Source organism: Glycine soja, chromosome 3 (assembly GCF_004193775.1).
Source record: "Glycine soja cultivar W05 chromosome 3, ASM419377v2, whole genome shotgun sequence".
In the NCBI taxonomy this organism is placed as follows: Eukaryota; Viridiplantae; Streptophyta; class Magnoliopsida; order Fabales; family Fabaceae; genus Glycine; species Glycine soja.
Genome location: NC_041004.1, coordinates 38,872,696 through 38,889,390, shown reverse-complemented (window position 1 = coordinate 38,889,390; position 16,695 = coordinate 38,872,696). Strand labels below are relative to the sequence as shown.

At 32.3% G+C, this 16,695-nt stretch overlaps 1 protein-coding gene across 1 annotated transcript; it reads left to right on the top strand.

Annotated features, from left to right (window-relative positions):
• The first annotated feature begins 6,044 nt into the window (after nucleotides 1–6,044).
• LOC114406862 (N-terminal acetyltransferase B complex catalytic subunit NAA20) lies at nucleotides 6,045–16,247 on the top strand. The gene is made up of 6 exons (XM_028369696.1): nucleotides 6,045–6,210; nucleotides 6,287–6,377; nucleotides 7,575–7,707; nucleotides 10,238–10,307; nucleotides 15,729–15,789; nucleotides 15,888–16,247. The coding sequence occupies exons 1-6, from the start codon at nucleotides 6,133–6,135 to the stop codon at nucleotides 15,977–15,979; spliced, it is 525 nt and encodes a 174-aa protein (XP_028225497.1). The 5' UTR covers nucleotides 6,045–6,132; the 3' UTR covers nucleotides 15,980–16,247.
• Nucleotides 16,248–16,695: the final 448 nt, after the last annotated feature.

Sequence of the window (16,695 nt, the reverse complement as noted above, 5' to 3'; positions counted from 1 at the left end):
AATGTAATAACCAATTATTATTGATAAGCGTTACAGACAATCAAATCATACAAATTAGCGTCCATCTCCTAAAAATTCAATGCTGCCCAAATGGGGTATCCTATGATCAATATTGTAATAAACAATACAGGCACGCATGTTCAAACGGGCTTTGATTGTTTTTTCTGGCTGATAACAAGCCAAACTCAGAATTAAAAAAACGGTAACAAGCCTAATGACAATAAGATTATACATAATTTTCTAAAAATTAACATTTTTTATAAATTATGAAAATAATATATATATATATATATATATATATATATATATATAGTTTTAACTAAATTAAAACAAATTATATTTTATTTATGGGATTACTTTTTCAAAAATTATAAACAAATTTTATAAGTTTTTTAAAATTATAATTACTTCTCAATTATGTTTTTTTAATATGTGAATAATAATTATTTAATATTTTAAGTAATAATATAATTTAAATTTATGTGTTAAAATTATTTTATATATATAATGAAGTTGACGCAATTCGCACTTCATCACCAGATAACAAATTTTTCATTTGTAATTACATATTATTCATTGTTAGATTGTGCTCAAATTTGATGATCATGTCGATAACGGTAAAATTTGAGCTAATTTGATAGTTAATTTTGACTAATAATAATAATAAATTTATCACTTTATTATTGATTTTAATGAAATAACAGAAAAATTATATTTTTGTAATTTTTTATTAGCAGAAGTCAAAAGAAGATTTCAAGTACTTTAGAAGAAATTGATGAAAAATCTAGAAGAAAAAGGATTGAAGAAGGATTGGTTAGCTCGCTCGGCACGCACTCTCGCTTAGCAAGCAAGTTCGGACTTAGCGCATAACCCAGGCTTAGCACGAGAAGGCCCACAAGAAAACCTAAATGCGCGCTTAAGCACGAAAGTCCGCGCTTAGCGTGAGGTTAGCGTGAAAAGTAAGTTGTCTTGGGCCTATAAAAGAGTAGGAATACACACCGAGTCTCAGAGCTACTAAAGTTTGAGCTTATTCCTTAAGGAAACCCTCTTTCTTTAATCATTCCTCTCTTTTTTGTTATTAGTCATTCATCCCCTTCTTCTGTTAGCCCCTGAAATATAAAGTTTCTCATGGCTATGAGAGGCTAAATTCCTTTTTGTTGGGAGTCTGGAGGCCAAACTCTTTTAATGTAATTCTTTCCTATTATCTATTTAATGTAATTATGTTTCTATTATTCTTATCTATATTTTTCTGTTATTATGATCTGATCACCCATATAATGTTTAGAGGGTAATGCATTGAAAAATGGTTATTTTCTAAAGAATTTGGAAAGGGTATTTGAATAAATTCATTGTTAGAAATAGATTAACATTTATTTTGCACAAGATTTCTTGCATCTCTTATCTTAATGTGATTTGTTATTTTATCTCTACAAAAAAATTTGGAGGAAAATGATAAATAAACTAGGTCCTTCGTGCGGGAAACCAAAGGTAGGGTAATTCAGTAGATGCGGGTGAAAACAAAAATTTCATTAATTAGAGAAAATCTACTACATTACATTATAAGTAGTTTTGTCATATTATGCCCCAACATTATTACATTCTAACTTCATCTTTTTGCATTAAATTATTCTTTTTTTTTTGTTATTTTTTTCTTTGTCTTACTCCAAATTTCACATTTCCAATTCTTTATCTTTTCTTCTTTTACTTCTTCTCATTGCTTAATAATTGAGTTTGCTTCACTTAAGTACACCCAAAGGTCCCCATGGATTCGACACTTGAACTTCCATTTTAATTTTTACTACTTGTGATAAAATTAGTACACTTGTTAATAAGTTAACACATGTTCAAAAAAGATTATTATTGAGTTTCAATGATTGGATCATCGTTTGAAGATCTAGAGCAAGAGAAAATATGGTTCAAGTAACTATTTTTTATATATTGTTTCTTATTTGTAATCATTGTTGGTTTGGTTGTTTTGGCTCATTTGTCGTCCAACATATAGTTTGACGATCGATTTGTACCCTGTCGACCCTTTTTGAAGCTTTGTACTTATGGGTTTTCACAAATCAAGCTTTTATTGATCTTTATTTGTGATTATTAGCAATGGCCCGTGGAAGGGATGATTTTATTCAATATTAGTGTACTACTAAATGGACAAAATTATTCGTATTGAAGTTATGTGTTGAATTTTTTTTTTTGAAAGGCTAAAGCATGTAGATGCATACGTGAAACATCTATTAAGCAATAGACGTTGGACATGTACATTCCACTTATAGCACTTTCTTCTTTGACCTTGAGTATTTTGCTCCGATTGAATAGTTTGAGAAGTTTCTTGCCTCAACCACATGTCATGTGTTAGAATAACTCCCCTACACACAACAAAATTATCCACATATTTAAGGGATCTTACATGCACTGTAGAATTTTTATTTCTTGACTCTATATATAAAGCTAAATAACAATAAAAAAAATTAAATATTATCATATCTTAATCTTAAAAAAAAAAACAAGTTTCTAAAATAAGCTAAAACAAATTAATAAAATATTTAAATTTATATAAAATCCTAAAGATTTGAAACATAACAAATTCTTTAAAAAAATTCCTTCAATTTTCACCAGCTCCATCTATTTTGAAATTTGAATTGTACTCCATTTTTTCCTCAATTAAAATTTATAAATGACCACCTCATTAGGAAATTTTATCTTCTAAAAGTTTGTCCTTCCAAGTATCAAAGATTTCTCCAATATTTTTGCTCTTACAACACCAAGTGTACCCCCAATTTAAACCAACATACATATACATTTGTGATATCATCTCTATCGATGAAATTACATTAGTAGTAACAAAATGTACGAATCTCACATTTTGAAAAGTTTGGATGATGTTGTTGTGGAATTTCATTCTCAGTTCTCACAATCCAAATGCCTTCTATCTTTGTTTTCTCACCATTTTTTAAGTTGAAATAATCGAACTCCCCATTAGTTTTCAAAGTGTTAAACATCACTTAAACTCTACAAATGTGCTTGAAAATAGCATAATCCATTACTCATTTTGATTTAGCAACTTCCTCAGCACTTGCTAAATACATGTCTTCATCTTCAAAGTTTTGGACCACATTAGCCTTAAACTTGTCATCATTTGTCTTCATAACTCTCAATTTTTTAAAGTCCTCCCACTTTTCAAGACACACTAATTGCATGACTTTCTCTCTGCAATAATAACACTTTGCGTTACTCTTATCTCATTTTGCATGCCATTGTGATTTTGATATTCCTTTTTGTCCATCTTGTTGTCTCCATGAATGATTCCTCACTCACTTAGACTGTTGCACAACTAGTACATGACTTCCCTTGTCAGTATTTTCATCTCTCATTTTTTCTTAAAGTCATGGTCACTTCATCCAACTTCAATGTTATCCTCTCTGCAAGCATTGTTTGAATCAAAGGTTTGTAGGACCTTAATAGTAAAGCAGTAACATTACTTTCTCCTTATCAAATATTTTATTCATATACATTCAACAATTGGTATATTGGTTTATTAAAATGGTCTATATGGTTGTGGAGATTTCCTCTCATCTCTAATTTGAGTTGATACAACTTTATTTTCAAGCATAAGCGATTGGTCAACGACTTGGATGCATAAATGCTCTCAAACTTCTCCCACAAGGCTTTGAGTGTTGTCTCCTTTAACACATTGCATTTAATCTTGGGAACCATAACTAATCAAATCATGCTCACAAGCTTCCTCTAAATTTGAGCTCATTCTCTTTCACCTATAACAACCAACTTTTCATCTTCTAAGGCCAGATCAAGACTTTGTTGCATTAAAAGGTCTTGAATGGTAGACTATCAAATTATAAAATTTATTTTCCCATCAAATAACAAGATTTCAAACTTTTGTGTGTTTCTTATCACATCTCTGATGTCATTTATTGGAAAAAATCATCTACACACAACAACAATTATCCATACATCCAAGGGGATCTTAGATGAAACACATTGTAGAATTTTTATTTTTTTGGCTTTATATATAGAGCTAAATAACAATACAAAATTTAAATATTATTATATCCCAATCCTTCATAAAAAAGAAGCAAATCTCCAAAATAAATCAAAATAAATTAATAAAATATTTAAATATAGACAAAATCATAAAGATTTGAAACATACAAATTCTTTAAAATACATCCTTTGAATTTTCACCAACTCCATTTTTCTTTTTGAAATTTGAATTGTTATCCAATAATATTTTTCTTAACATAGGTTTCTTTGAATCAAAATCACAGTTTAATCTTAAAAAAAACTTTACATGAAATGGAACCTAAATCTTCTAGTTAAATAAAGAAAAAGTTAAATAAAAATATTGCTAATAAAATAAAATCTAGGAAGAATTATATTAAATAAAAAATGTTAATGAATCAAATTGGAACTTAAATTAAATTTAGAGAATAAAATTCTATATTTATCTAAAATAAGGTAAGACTATATTGTCGACTTTATATTAAATTTGAATTGGTACTTAAAATATAATTTGATATTTTAATGTTTTTTTAATTTGTTTAACATATTTTGATGATAAAATGAGTTTAGATCTACGTTAATCAATTTTCACAATTTTTTTTGAAACTTTACAAAATGCAAAAAAATAATAATGCCATCCAAATTAAATTAGGCTAGATTTTGGTCTTGAACCAAACTTTTTTTTTTATTAATATTAAACCAAAATAATTAAATACTAAATATAATATTATAAAGACTTAATTATAAAATTAATCTCTTAATTATATTTTAAGATTTGATTTAGTTCTTTAATTATTAAAATGTTTAATTTAATCTATTGATTATTTATAAAATAATTAAGTAATTTTGGTCTGATAAGTTAATTATTTGATAAAAATAGGTATGTTTTACATAGTTTGTCAACATGTAAAATGTTTATTTTTAAATCATTGCTTGACAAGTAATGTAAAATGACTTTCTCAAACTTTCAAGATTTACTCAAAGTAAGTAGGGGTGGGTAAACGGGTCGGTCCGTCCATATAATTTCGCAGCATTGACAACAGAACGGGCCAGTCCGCCCCGCATTCTTACACAGACCTAATAAATTGGTTCGCTCCCGCCCTGCGAACCCCATGAGTCAAATGGGCCGGTCTACGGGCCTAGTTTTAAAAGAATTTCAATTTCAACAAAAATGCAACACAATTAAATTAAGTTCAACACAAATATAAATAAAATCTCATAATTAGTTAATTACATCAATAAAATAAATAATGTCTTAACAAAAGAAAATCCAAACAATAAATCTAAAATATGAAACTTAAACATTTCCAACAAATGATTTCATATTTGAAGCATGAACCTTCTCCATCTTCACATCTTTATCTTCTTTTCCTAAAACTCAAAACAATAATAAATATTAGAATCAACTCAAGTTAAGTGATTAAAAGATAACAATTATTACACATCATTTACCTTGCTCATCAAGCCTAGTTCGATATTTTGTTAAGCACCCGTGAGTCAATACTAAATGTTGATTCGGAAGCCACAATTCTAATTTGGATGCTTAAAATATCACAAGCAACAATAAAATATCTAGATTAAGTGGAATTCTCAAGGTGTTGTAATTGGTGGAATTCTTAAATCATGGATTAAGTGGGCTTACGGACAACCCGCAGACCCCATGGACCAAACCTGCACAGTCTTCGAGTTAAGCGGGATGAGTCAAAAAATATTGCATAATCATAAACTATTTAAAAAAATTAGTTCGTTACCCGCAGACCAGCATGAACCTGAACCGTTTACCTACCCCTAAAAGTAAGATTTACTTAGATCTAGCCATTGATTTAAAAATACAACATTTTATGTTAATTAAATTAATAATAGATGTAAAAAGCATCAATTTCTGTTAAATAATTAATGGGTTAAGAAATCAAATTAAATATTTTAATGATTTAGGAAACAAATTGAATCTTTTAATAATTGAAAGATGAAAATAAATCTTAAAATATAATTAGGACTCTAATCGTATAATTAAGTCTATTCTAAATTAACTTTATTTTATGTCCCCACTTATCCAACCCAGTAAACGTGGAACACACCTGACACCTGATCCGCGAGCGAGGGTTTGTGAAGATGACGACGATTCGCAGGTTTTGCTGCAACGATCTTCTTCGCTTTGCCGCCGTCAATCTCGACCATCTCACCGAAACAGTAAGCGTTTTTTTGTCCTTTTTCCATTTGATACTGAATCTGACTGTGTATTCGCTTAATTGCTTCATTGGTTTAGTTCAACATGTCCTTCTACATGACCTATCTTGCAAGATGGCCTGACTATTTCCACGTTGCCGAAGGCCCTGGAAATCGAATCATGGGTTACAGTGAGTAGTCTTTCTTTGTCTTTGCTTTCTCACTTAAAAATTAACTATATGCCAATCACTATGTGCAAAATAGAGGCAATGAAGCAAGATTGAGGAATGGGTGTTGTTTTTGTTTTCAGTAGCTTAACATCTTGCAACAGGAATTGGTGGTTTAAACTCTAGTACAAGTTTAGGAATGATAAAATGCACTTAGTGTGTGTTTAGATTACAGTTGCAAAAAGTGGAGTTTGGTTGAACTGAAGTCTTGAACTTAAGTTTCGTTGGAGCATCTTTAGTGGAAGAAATTATTTTGGGTTCTTGGACCACTTTATGTGGGTTACATGATCCCATAGAGGATGCAAGAACTTTTGCCATTTTTTTTGCTCTAGTGGTAGAACCCAATTTGGAGGGCGAGCCCTGGTGCAGCGGTAAAGTTGTGCCTTGGTGACTTGTTGGTCATGGGTTCGAATCCGGAAACAGCCTCTTTGCATATGCAAGGGTAAGGCTGCGTACAACATCCCTCCCCCATACCTTCGCATAGCAAAGAGCCTCTAGACAATGGGGTACGAAGTGGTAGAACCCAATTTGGGTTCTTGGACTTGCACAGAAAAAAAAAAAAAAACAGAACCTCTCTCTTCTCTCAAATGGCATTAAAAAACAATATTTTTTGAAAAAAGTGGAGTTCTTGGGAGTTCTTCCCCTGAAATCCAACCTCCAGCATGAAGAACTCTTGAGCAAGAATAGTAGTAGATTTGGTGGATAGGGGTTCTTGAGCTCAAGAACCTAGCTCAAGAACCCCCCCTTAAAGATGCTCTTAAAACTTAAAAGTAGGTTTAATGTAATTTGATTTATGTTTGGAGCATTTTTACATTCAACGGAAAAGCAAGAGAGGAGTAGCTTTGGGGTAAACCTCACAAACTCAACCGGAAACAAGCACGTGCAAGTGCAACTTTCCATGACGAGTGAACTTCAGTTTGGATACCCAAACGTCAAACCAGACACACCCTTCAACAGTTGGGGGGGGGGGGGGGGTTGTTATATAGAACATGATAGTGACAATTCAGAAGCTTTCTGTCGTTTGCATAGGCCAGTGCAATGTAGCTTATGTTTCTCTTGCAGGTTCAGATATAATGTGCCTAATTGTGGATTAAGTATTTATTTCATTGTCACCTTCTCTGTGAAGACGGTAGGATATTAACACAAATGTTATTGATGCAGTTATGGGTAAAGTTGAGGGGCAAGGAGAATCTTGGCATGGCCATGTAACTGCGGTGACCGTTGCTCCAGAGTATCGAAGGCAGCAGTTAGCCAAAAAACTTATGAATCTGCTGGAAGACATCAGTGACAATATGTAAGACATGTATATGTTTGATTTCTTTTAATCCTTCAAGTTTATAAAACATTTGCTGTCCTCTTTACATGATCTTATTTGAATTTTCTTTTCCTGGTGGTTTTCTGGCGAATCATGTATGCGGTACTATATGATATCATCATGTGATATTTCTCTTGTTGGAAACTGCAAGAAATCCATTGGAAATAGCTCCATTTAAAGCTTAGGTTTATTTATATTTTTGGATTCATGTACTTAGGAAGTTGCACTTGTATTTATTCTTCTTGTAAATATAACATGTAGTTAATTAAGAAATCCATTGGAAATAGCTCCAAGTTTAAATAAAATAAGCTTACTGTTCAAATGTATTTCCTTGGATTTTCTAAATTTTAAAAAGGATACCATTGTTATTCTCTAGCCAATAAACACTACTACACATCTGCTGATGTCACATTCTTTGAAGAGACTCCACATTTCTCTTCTTCTTTGAACAAGTCCAACTCAATTCTTGAAGTGTCACCCATTCCATACTTTGGTCCAGTATTATCTCTTGTATAAGAATCATCTATTCATTAAGAATTTCATGATGTTGCCCCAAGCAATGTTGAAACTAAGTCATCAAACCTTCTCTTGTCACATATCAGTGTCAAGCATGAGTTGTTGACCTAACACTACTTGAAGAACCAAGTGAGTCATGTCCTACTCAACCGACTTGTTACAGAACGTCTTGACACACATTTTTATTTTCCAATTGCTCTTGGAAAAGGTATTCAGTCCACCCAAAATCCTCATCCTATCTACGATTTTTTAAGCTATCATCATTTATCTTCTCCTCCATATCTTCTTTATCTTCTATTTCAATACCAAAAACTGTTCGTGATGCACTTGATCATCTAGGATGGCAACACTCATGATTGATCAAATATAGGCTCTTGAGCATAGTGGTACTTGTGAGTTGGTTCTCCTTTCTCTTGAGAAGACAGATGTTGGTTGCAGATTGGGGTATGTTATTAAAGTTGGTCCAATTGGAGAAGTTAATCATCTTGAGGTTAAACTAGTTGTGAAAGGGTATAACCAAATTTATGGTCTTGATTATGGTGATATTTTTTCTTCTATGGCGAAAAATTGCTGTAGTACTTTTTTTCTTGCCATGGATGCTATTCGTCATTGGACACCACATTATTGGGACGTTAAAAATGCATTTCTTCATGGAGAACTAGAAGAATATTATATGGAACAACCACTTGACTTTGTTGTTCATGGGGAGTTTGGACTGGTTCGCAAACATTGGTGTTCTCTTTATGATCTCAATCAGTGCCAATGAGCTTGGTTTGGGATGTTTGATTTTGTTGTTCTAAATTCTGGACTAAAACTAAATGAAGCATATCATTCAACCTTCTATTGCCATACATCTCCCTTGTAAATGTGTTTTTTTGGTGGTTGTTTATGTAATTATGTTAATGACATAGTCATCATATGTTATGACCATTTAAAAAATTCTTAGCTGAAAGAAAACTTGTTCAACTACTTCTAGACCAAAGATCATAGAAAATTAAAATACTTTCTTGGTATTGAAGTGGTTCAATCAAAGGATGGAATCACTGTTTAACAGAAGGAAATTAGACGTGCTTAAAGAATCAAGTATGTTAGATTGTAGACCCATTGATAGTTCCAAGGATCCAAATCATAAATTTTTTCCTTATCAAGGATAACCTTATTCAGATCTTGAGAGATATCAAACATTGGTTGGAAAGCTCATCTATGTCAGAATTACTACTCCTGTGCTTATCTGGATTAATAAACTCCAAGGATTGAAATTTTGAGACATCTAGCAGAGGAAGTAATATTGTTGATAATCAAGCAGCCCTTCATATTGCTTCCAATGTTTCTTGAAAGAACCAAATATAGAAATTGATCGTCATTTTCTTAGAGAAAAAGGTTCTGTTTAAAGAAATAATTATTGAATCTGTCAATTCAAATAATCAACTTGCACACATCTTGACTAAATCTTTAAGGGGACTGGGGACCTCAAATTCAATGTTTGTTCCAAGTTATGCTCCAACTTGAGGGGGGTGTTGGAAACTGCAAGAAATCTATTGGAAATAACTGCATTTAAAGCTTAGGTTAATGCATTTTTTAGATTAATGTATAGTTCTTTAATGCATGTACTGCATAAATTGCACTTGTGTTTATTCTTGTACATATAATATGTAATGAATTCAGAAATTTACTGAGTGCTAAGATCTCAAGTTTCTTAGTTCAAAACTTCAAATCCTAATATATTAACTTCTCTAATCATTATGATTTTTCTTTTGGCCATTACATCAATAGTTTTGACTGAAATCGATAAGTTATTTTTATTTGCATATTTTATAAAGGATTAAATGGAGCAGTGGATTTAATATTTGGGTTTTTTCTTTTTCTGTGTGTGTGTGTGGAGTGGGTGAGGGGTGATTACTCTGTTGTAAGACTCCTGAATGGGTTACCAGTAGCTTAATAGCTTTGTGTCTGTGTGTTTGCCTTGTTATAAATAAGAATGTGGATTTTGCAGTGATAAGGCTTTTTTTGTTGATCTCTTTGTGAGAGCGTCAAATGCACCAGCCATCAAGATGTATGAAAAGGTATGGTTCTGTATTTTTCATTTCACGCAGACCTTCCCTTGCTTTCTTATGGGTTTATTCATGTTTTAAAGTGGTTTCTTACAAAAGATTTACGGAGATCTCACAAGCTGTTATTTTTAGGCTCTTCTTTACTTGTTTTATGTGCTATTAGGAGGATTCCTTGATCCTCCTGTTTGATATTTCTCTTTCATTCTAGAAAGTTTTCTTTCAATAAATAAAACAATAGAAATAAAGGAAGAAATAGGGTATAGAGAAAATAGATATCTTGTATAAATTATTGCATGGTAAACTTTTATTTCAAATAAGTTGACAACACTTGGCAACATTTAGACATTCTTCTGCTCCCGGGCTTTATGTATTGTTGCCCTGCCATGTTCCCTCGCATTGCTGGAAGAATGCTGGAAGAACTCTTAGCGGTCATTTGGTTTTAGGGAAACACAAAGGAAAGAAAAGGGGGAATTATCTTCCACTGTTTGGTTTACAATTCATGTAGGAAACATCAAAAGTCTTATCCAATTAGTACTAGGTGAGGTTGACTACATGGATTGCATGATGCCATTGGCTCGGTCATGAAGGAGTGAATTAATTTTAATGGGCCCTTCCACAAATTACTTTCTTCTCGCAATGGATGCAAACATGATAAGTTGGAATATTTTGTTGTAAACACTAAAATGTCCCTGCTCTACTGCTTTATTTTACTTAATCTTTTTCTGCACGTATGTCGTCGTTTCAGCTTTCCTACTCCTGTTGCTCCTATCATGCACTTATACTTTTTTTATTTTCTTTTCGAAATCTCGTGTTTGTATATATTTTCTATGATATTTTACTTCTGAATGTTATTATTCATATTGATTTTCTATTTAAAAAATATCAAAATTTTTTTTTTTTTTTAGTTTTGACTGAATATTTTATATAATAATATATTATATTTTTATCCTTTGTATCACGTTCTTTTTATGTAATAAGTTTTTTTCAAAATATATTTTTTTACTGAGAGAGTAGCATCATATCTCATTTTTATGTTGGGGTATTTATGTCATTTCAGAAACATATATTTGTTTTTTCTTTTCTTCCATTTTCTACACAACCAAACAAGAAGAAAGAAAAGTTTTAGCTTTCTTCCCTTTCATTTTCTCCCCTACCAAACAACCTAAACAACCATATCTCACTTTTCACTCATTTTCCTCCCTAAACCAAACAAACCATTAGTTTCATATCCAAAAATCAACATGCTAAAGAATCATAAGCTGTTTTGCTAGAATTTCTGCTAAGTCTAACTTTTCATGAGACTGAGCATCAATTGAGAACTGTCACCACCAATGTGGAGTATGGAAGCTGCAGCACAGTGGAAAAGTTAAATCAATTCAACATAGTGGCCTTCTGTTAAAAAGTTGGATAGGGATATGTCTATGAATCTATCCTAATATATTTCTTGTTCTGTTAGTTTAATATTCTTATGGAGAAGTTTGTGTAGGCTGTACAGAGCAATAAATTACAGTGACACATTCTCACAAGTCACAGCATAAGGACTTGTTCATGATTATTAGCAATATGAGTGTTTTCTGATTTTTAGGTTAGTGAATTGGTAAAGTGAGAGGTTTCAGATTTTAAGTTCAAAGTTCCAAGTGGTCATTGGGGGTTTTGCAATGCTCTTATGTGTTACATATATTTAATTTAATATTTAATGTTTAATGAATATATGAAGTATATAAGTATTAAGTAAAATGATGAAATAAATTAAATATACATGTAAGATTATTTATGACACATAAAATTCATGCATTACAGATACAAATAAGTATTTCAATACATGTAATAAATCTTAAACATATTAAAAATGTTTTATAATAAAATTAAAAATTAAATATAGATATGAATATGAATAATGATTAAATTATAATTTTAGGCCTTAAACTTGATTCATGTTTTGTTTCAGTTTTACATGAAAAACCCTACATTTTGGTCCCTATATGTTTTTTTTCTATGAATTGGTCTCCATTATTTACTGAAGTTATAAAAATGTTGGAGTGGTTTTCATGACCGAAGTGAAGAATGATATGCCACGTGTTAGAACCAAAATTAGGTGCAATTTTTTTTGTATAGGGATTAAAATAAAAATAGGTTTAAAGTATAAAGATTAAATTTAGCATTTTTATAGCTTAAATAAATGATAGGGTCTAATTTGTAAGCGGCTTTTCATATAGGGACCAAAATGTAGGACTTTTTATTATAAAGGCTAAAATGAAAAATGGTGTCAAGTGTAGGAACTGAATTTATAATCTATAATTAGACCACAGTAATATAATAATAAACTTAATGTTGTAAACTCGTTTTAATTACAGTCATTATTAACCTGCCTTAATTGTGGCCTCTTTGGAGTCTACCTTAATTGCAGTCTCAAGGGGGTGTTTTTAGTCCCATGTTGCCTAGAGAGTAGAGATATGACTTATGCAGCTTATAAAGATTGGACAATCTTTACCTTACAAACCAGTTTTGTGGGTTTGAGTTATGCCTTAAGCCCAAATTTTAAGACTTGACAAATAGCATCAAATGAAATATTGAACCCCAAAACTCAGGTTCAATTCTTGAATTGAGCAATCTTCAAAAAAATTACCACCATTTTCAAAAATATGACAATATAATTATCTACTGTACAATTTAAGCAATATTGGCTCAGTGGGTGGGGGAGTCTTGAAATTTTCTCAACCCTGGTTTTGGTGCCATTAGATAACTAGCAAACTGTGCATTAGCTCCTAAGAAGTTAGTAAGAATGTCTTTTGACTGTTTTGTGAAATTCATTGTAATCACTAGTGGGAACCATACATTTATCAGAAGTGAGAATCTTGAGTGCATTTGATAGCTTCCTTGTTGAGATTGATGAAAATCTGGTCACCATGGCCTGATCCGATATAATAAGCTATGTATGAATATGATAGGAGTGAAATAGCAAGATGAGTGTTATGATGTAGATTTAATTGAAAAGAGTAGGGAGTGACCTCCTTGGCAAGGTGGGGAGAGTTGAGAACAATGAGAGTGGAAGCACCGGTTCTGATGGAATAGATGGGGCCCATGTTTGTTAGTCATCTGTGTGAAGGTCTTGTAAAGTTTCTTCTCCAATTGCAGCAGATTCCCTATCACTGGTAATCCTGGAACGGCTGCAACCACTACCAAACCAACCTTATGCTTGTATTCATATCCAACACAAAAGTAAAATTGACATGCATGCGAACATGAGACATACCTGGTACCTCCGACTCCCGCATGTCTCTTAGTGAGGAGCAGGAAGAAGAAGAGGATAGAAAAAGCAGCTGTGGCTACAGTAACTGAAAGGGTGAGGAACTGGTTTGATAGGTTAAATTGTGATTGGTTCACATGGTTTGACTTGTTTGTTGATGATCCAGTCTGACTGGCTGGTCTGGTCATTTTCTAACAGGCTGAGAATTGCGTGTGACAAAGTGTCATGCCACAGCCTACCATTTTCATTTTGCATTTCCAGTTGCAGCCACTATAGTAGTGGATACTGCATGATTTTGTTGCAGTGGTATGCGCGACTCTGTAAACCCCTTTTACCCAGTGTTGCTCAAGGTGTATTTTTGGAAGTAATCTCATGATTTTGCCCCCTTTCTTTCTGAAGCAAAGGGTTCAGAATTGAAACCTCTGTGACAGTTGTGTTTTGTATGTGTCTGAAAATGGACCCTGTTCTCCAATGCCATCTTCAGCCATTTCTGACATTTTCCTGCGGTGTTCAGTTTCCTGTTACCATCTTCAGCTCTCTCTGGTCTGCTGTTTCTGTTCTGGTCTCACTCCCACTGTTCTTCCCAATCATTTTGTTGCAACAGATATTTTCTCTCCACAGATTTTTCTTCATGATTTCATTTCGGGTATCTTTTTTATGTTTTAGCATTTATACATGTGTAATATAAATTATTTAATTTGTCAAAACATCAATGTAGCAATCTTCTTGCTATGATTCTATCCACTATCCTGCTATAATGATTTGCGGCCAAGCTGCTCTGCATTGCTATATGGGATTGATAACTGTGTTTTTTAAAATAGTGTGCGGTACAAAATTTTTAGTTTTAGGTTTCTTGTTCTTCTGTTCTGCATCTGGCTGGTAACAATGTAGTATAAGTGGATGATATATACAACCTGAAAAGTCTGATCCCACTAGGCAAGGTTGGCTACATGAATCACACAATATCATTCAACTCGGTTAAAAATATAAACTTCTTTGATATTATATACCATGGGATTCCTCTTAAGAACTTAAAATTTCCTTCTTGGCCTCACTCTCCCCTTTTTATAGGACTAAAAATCATGTAATTTACTCAATTCACTGATGTTTCCAATGGCCTTATTTGTACGTGTCCAAACCTTAACCAATATTTTGTCATTTTTTTCTCAATCAATGCCACACCAATATCTTCTCATGTACATTTTTGTATTATGTCCCTTCTTTTGTGGCCATACATCCATCTTAATATGCTACTCATATTTTTCTCGCTGTTCCTTTTAAGCCCAAAATTTACTACCATATAGAGTATTATAGCCAAATGTATAGCAGTATGATAAAACTGGCCATTGAGTTTGGTAGCTACTTTGCAATCACAGATAACTCCTAATGCCTTTCTCCATTTTAGCCATCCCGCTTGTATCTTGTATGTAACCTCATTAATTTCTCCGTTATTTTGTAGTATTGATCCTAGATATTTTAAACTTAAATACCTATAATATGTCATTCTTTCCCAATTTTACTTCTAAGTCATATTACTTCTGCCTCTTTCTAAAATTGTAACACATATACTGTATTACTCTTAAGCAAAAACCTTTGTTTCTTAAGTGTTTATCCAAAGCTCAAGTTTAAAGTTAACTGCTTCTCTTAATTTCTCAACCAAAAACTATATCATCTGCAAAAAACATGCAATTTGGGATAATGTTTTGTATGTCCTTGATAAGCACATTCAAAACTAGATTAAAAAGTAAAACTATATCATTTTCCAAAAGCATAAAATTAGGGACAATATTTTTTATGTCCTTGGTAGACACATCCAATACTAGATTAATTGTAAGGGCTTAAGGCTAAGCCTTGATGTAATCCTATCTCTAAAAAACGTCCTTAGTTTTGCCTCCTGAAGTTTTCACTTCCTGGAGATCATACATGTCTTGTATAGCCCGAATATAAGCCACATGAAAGTGGATGATATGTGTGATTAATATAGTAATGTTTTTAATTGGATATTAGGGTTTGTTATAAGAGACACATAGACTAATTATGTAAATATTTTAGAAATTTAATGTCTTGTTTATATTTTGGGATAGGGATTACCATATGTTGGATTAGGGTTTATTTTCTTACATTAGGATTTCCTGAGTCTAAAATTTGGAGTTGCTAACCAATTACTTTCCTAATTGGCATCATAGCTTGGCTATGTGATTTATCGACGAGTGCTACGCTACTATTCTGGGGAAGAAGATGGTTTGGGTATGCTCCTAAGTTCTTGTTTTTTGTTTTTTGTTTTTACTCTTTTAATAAAGCTCATGCTGCCATTTATCCATGATCATCTTATGCTTTGTTTTTAGATATGAGGAAGGCATTGTCTCGTGATGTTGAAAAGAAGTCCATCATCCCTCTTAAACGGCCGGTCACTCCTGATGAATTAGAGTATGACTAAGTCTGCGTTTCATGCAACAGAGTTGCATGAGCTTATTGTGTCTCAAAGTAAACCATGTTGTGCTTGATAGGCTGTCAAGTTGAAAGGAGTTGAACATATTATGTTGGAACTTCGAAGGTTTAGTAAATGAAAAATGATCCTAGAAGATAATCTTGCTAGTAAAATGAAAAATCTTGTCTTGTATCCAATATGTTATAATTAAATATCACTTGCGCGTGTTATTTCATTAGATTAAAATTATCAAATCAATCATACTAACTTTGTGTTATTCTCCAGAAATTTCTGACCTGTGGTTTCCTGGTCTTTCCATCTATACCTGCCTTAAGGTTCCTTTAGGCATAGTCTAAATCAAATCCATTTTTCGAAAGAAAATGATCTGCGATCTTTGCTTTATCTGTCGACACTGGATAGTCTCACTCATTCTTGGTTTGGAATAGAAATTGATCTACGACCCTTACTTTATCTCTACCTTATCCTTTCAGTTTTAGGTGCTGAATCTCTCCATCATGTCCTTATCACTTGGGTTGTGCTCGAGTAATATCTTGCTTGCGCATCTGTAGATAGTGGACCAAGAATGTTAGAAAGCATATCCATGACTTAAAATGAGCTGGAAATTTCAGAACTTAATATGCACATTTGTGGGTTATAATCTTCTTAAGTTATGCCCTTGCATCACTCCTAAAACCGATTGAAAAGGAATATATACTATGAATCTA

Bases quoted from the DNA above. Each gene is read 5' to 3' on its own strand.
- LOC114406862 (XM_028369696.1), top strand. From the start codon at position 6,133: ATGACGACGATTCGCAGGTTTTGCTGCAACGATCTTCTTCGCTTTGCC. The intron at 10,308-15,728 runs GTATGGTTCTGT...TTGGCATCATAG, and splicing joins CCATCAAGATGTATGAAAAG to CTTGGCTATGTGATTTATCG. The intron at 15,790-15,887 runs GTATGCTCCTAA...CTTTGTTTTTAG, and splicing joins TGGGGAAGAAGATGGTTTGG to ATATGAGGAAGGCATTGTCT.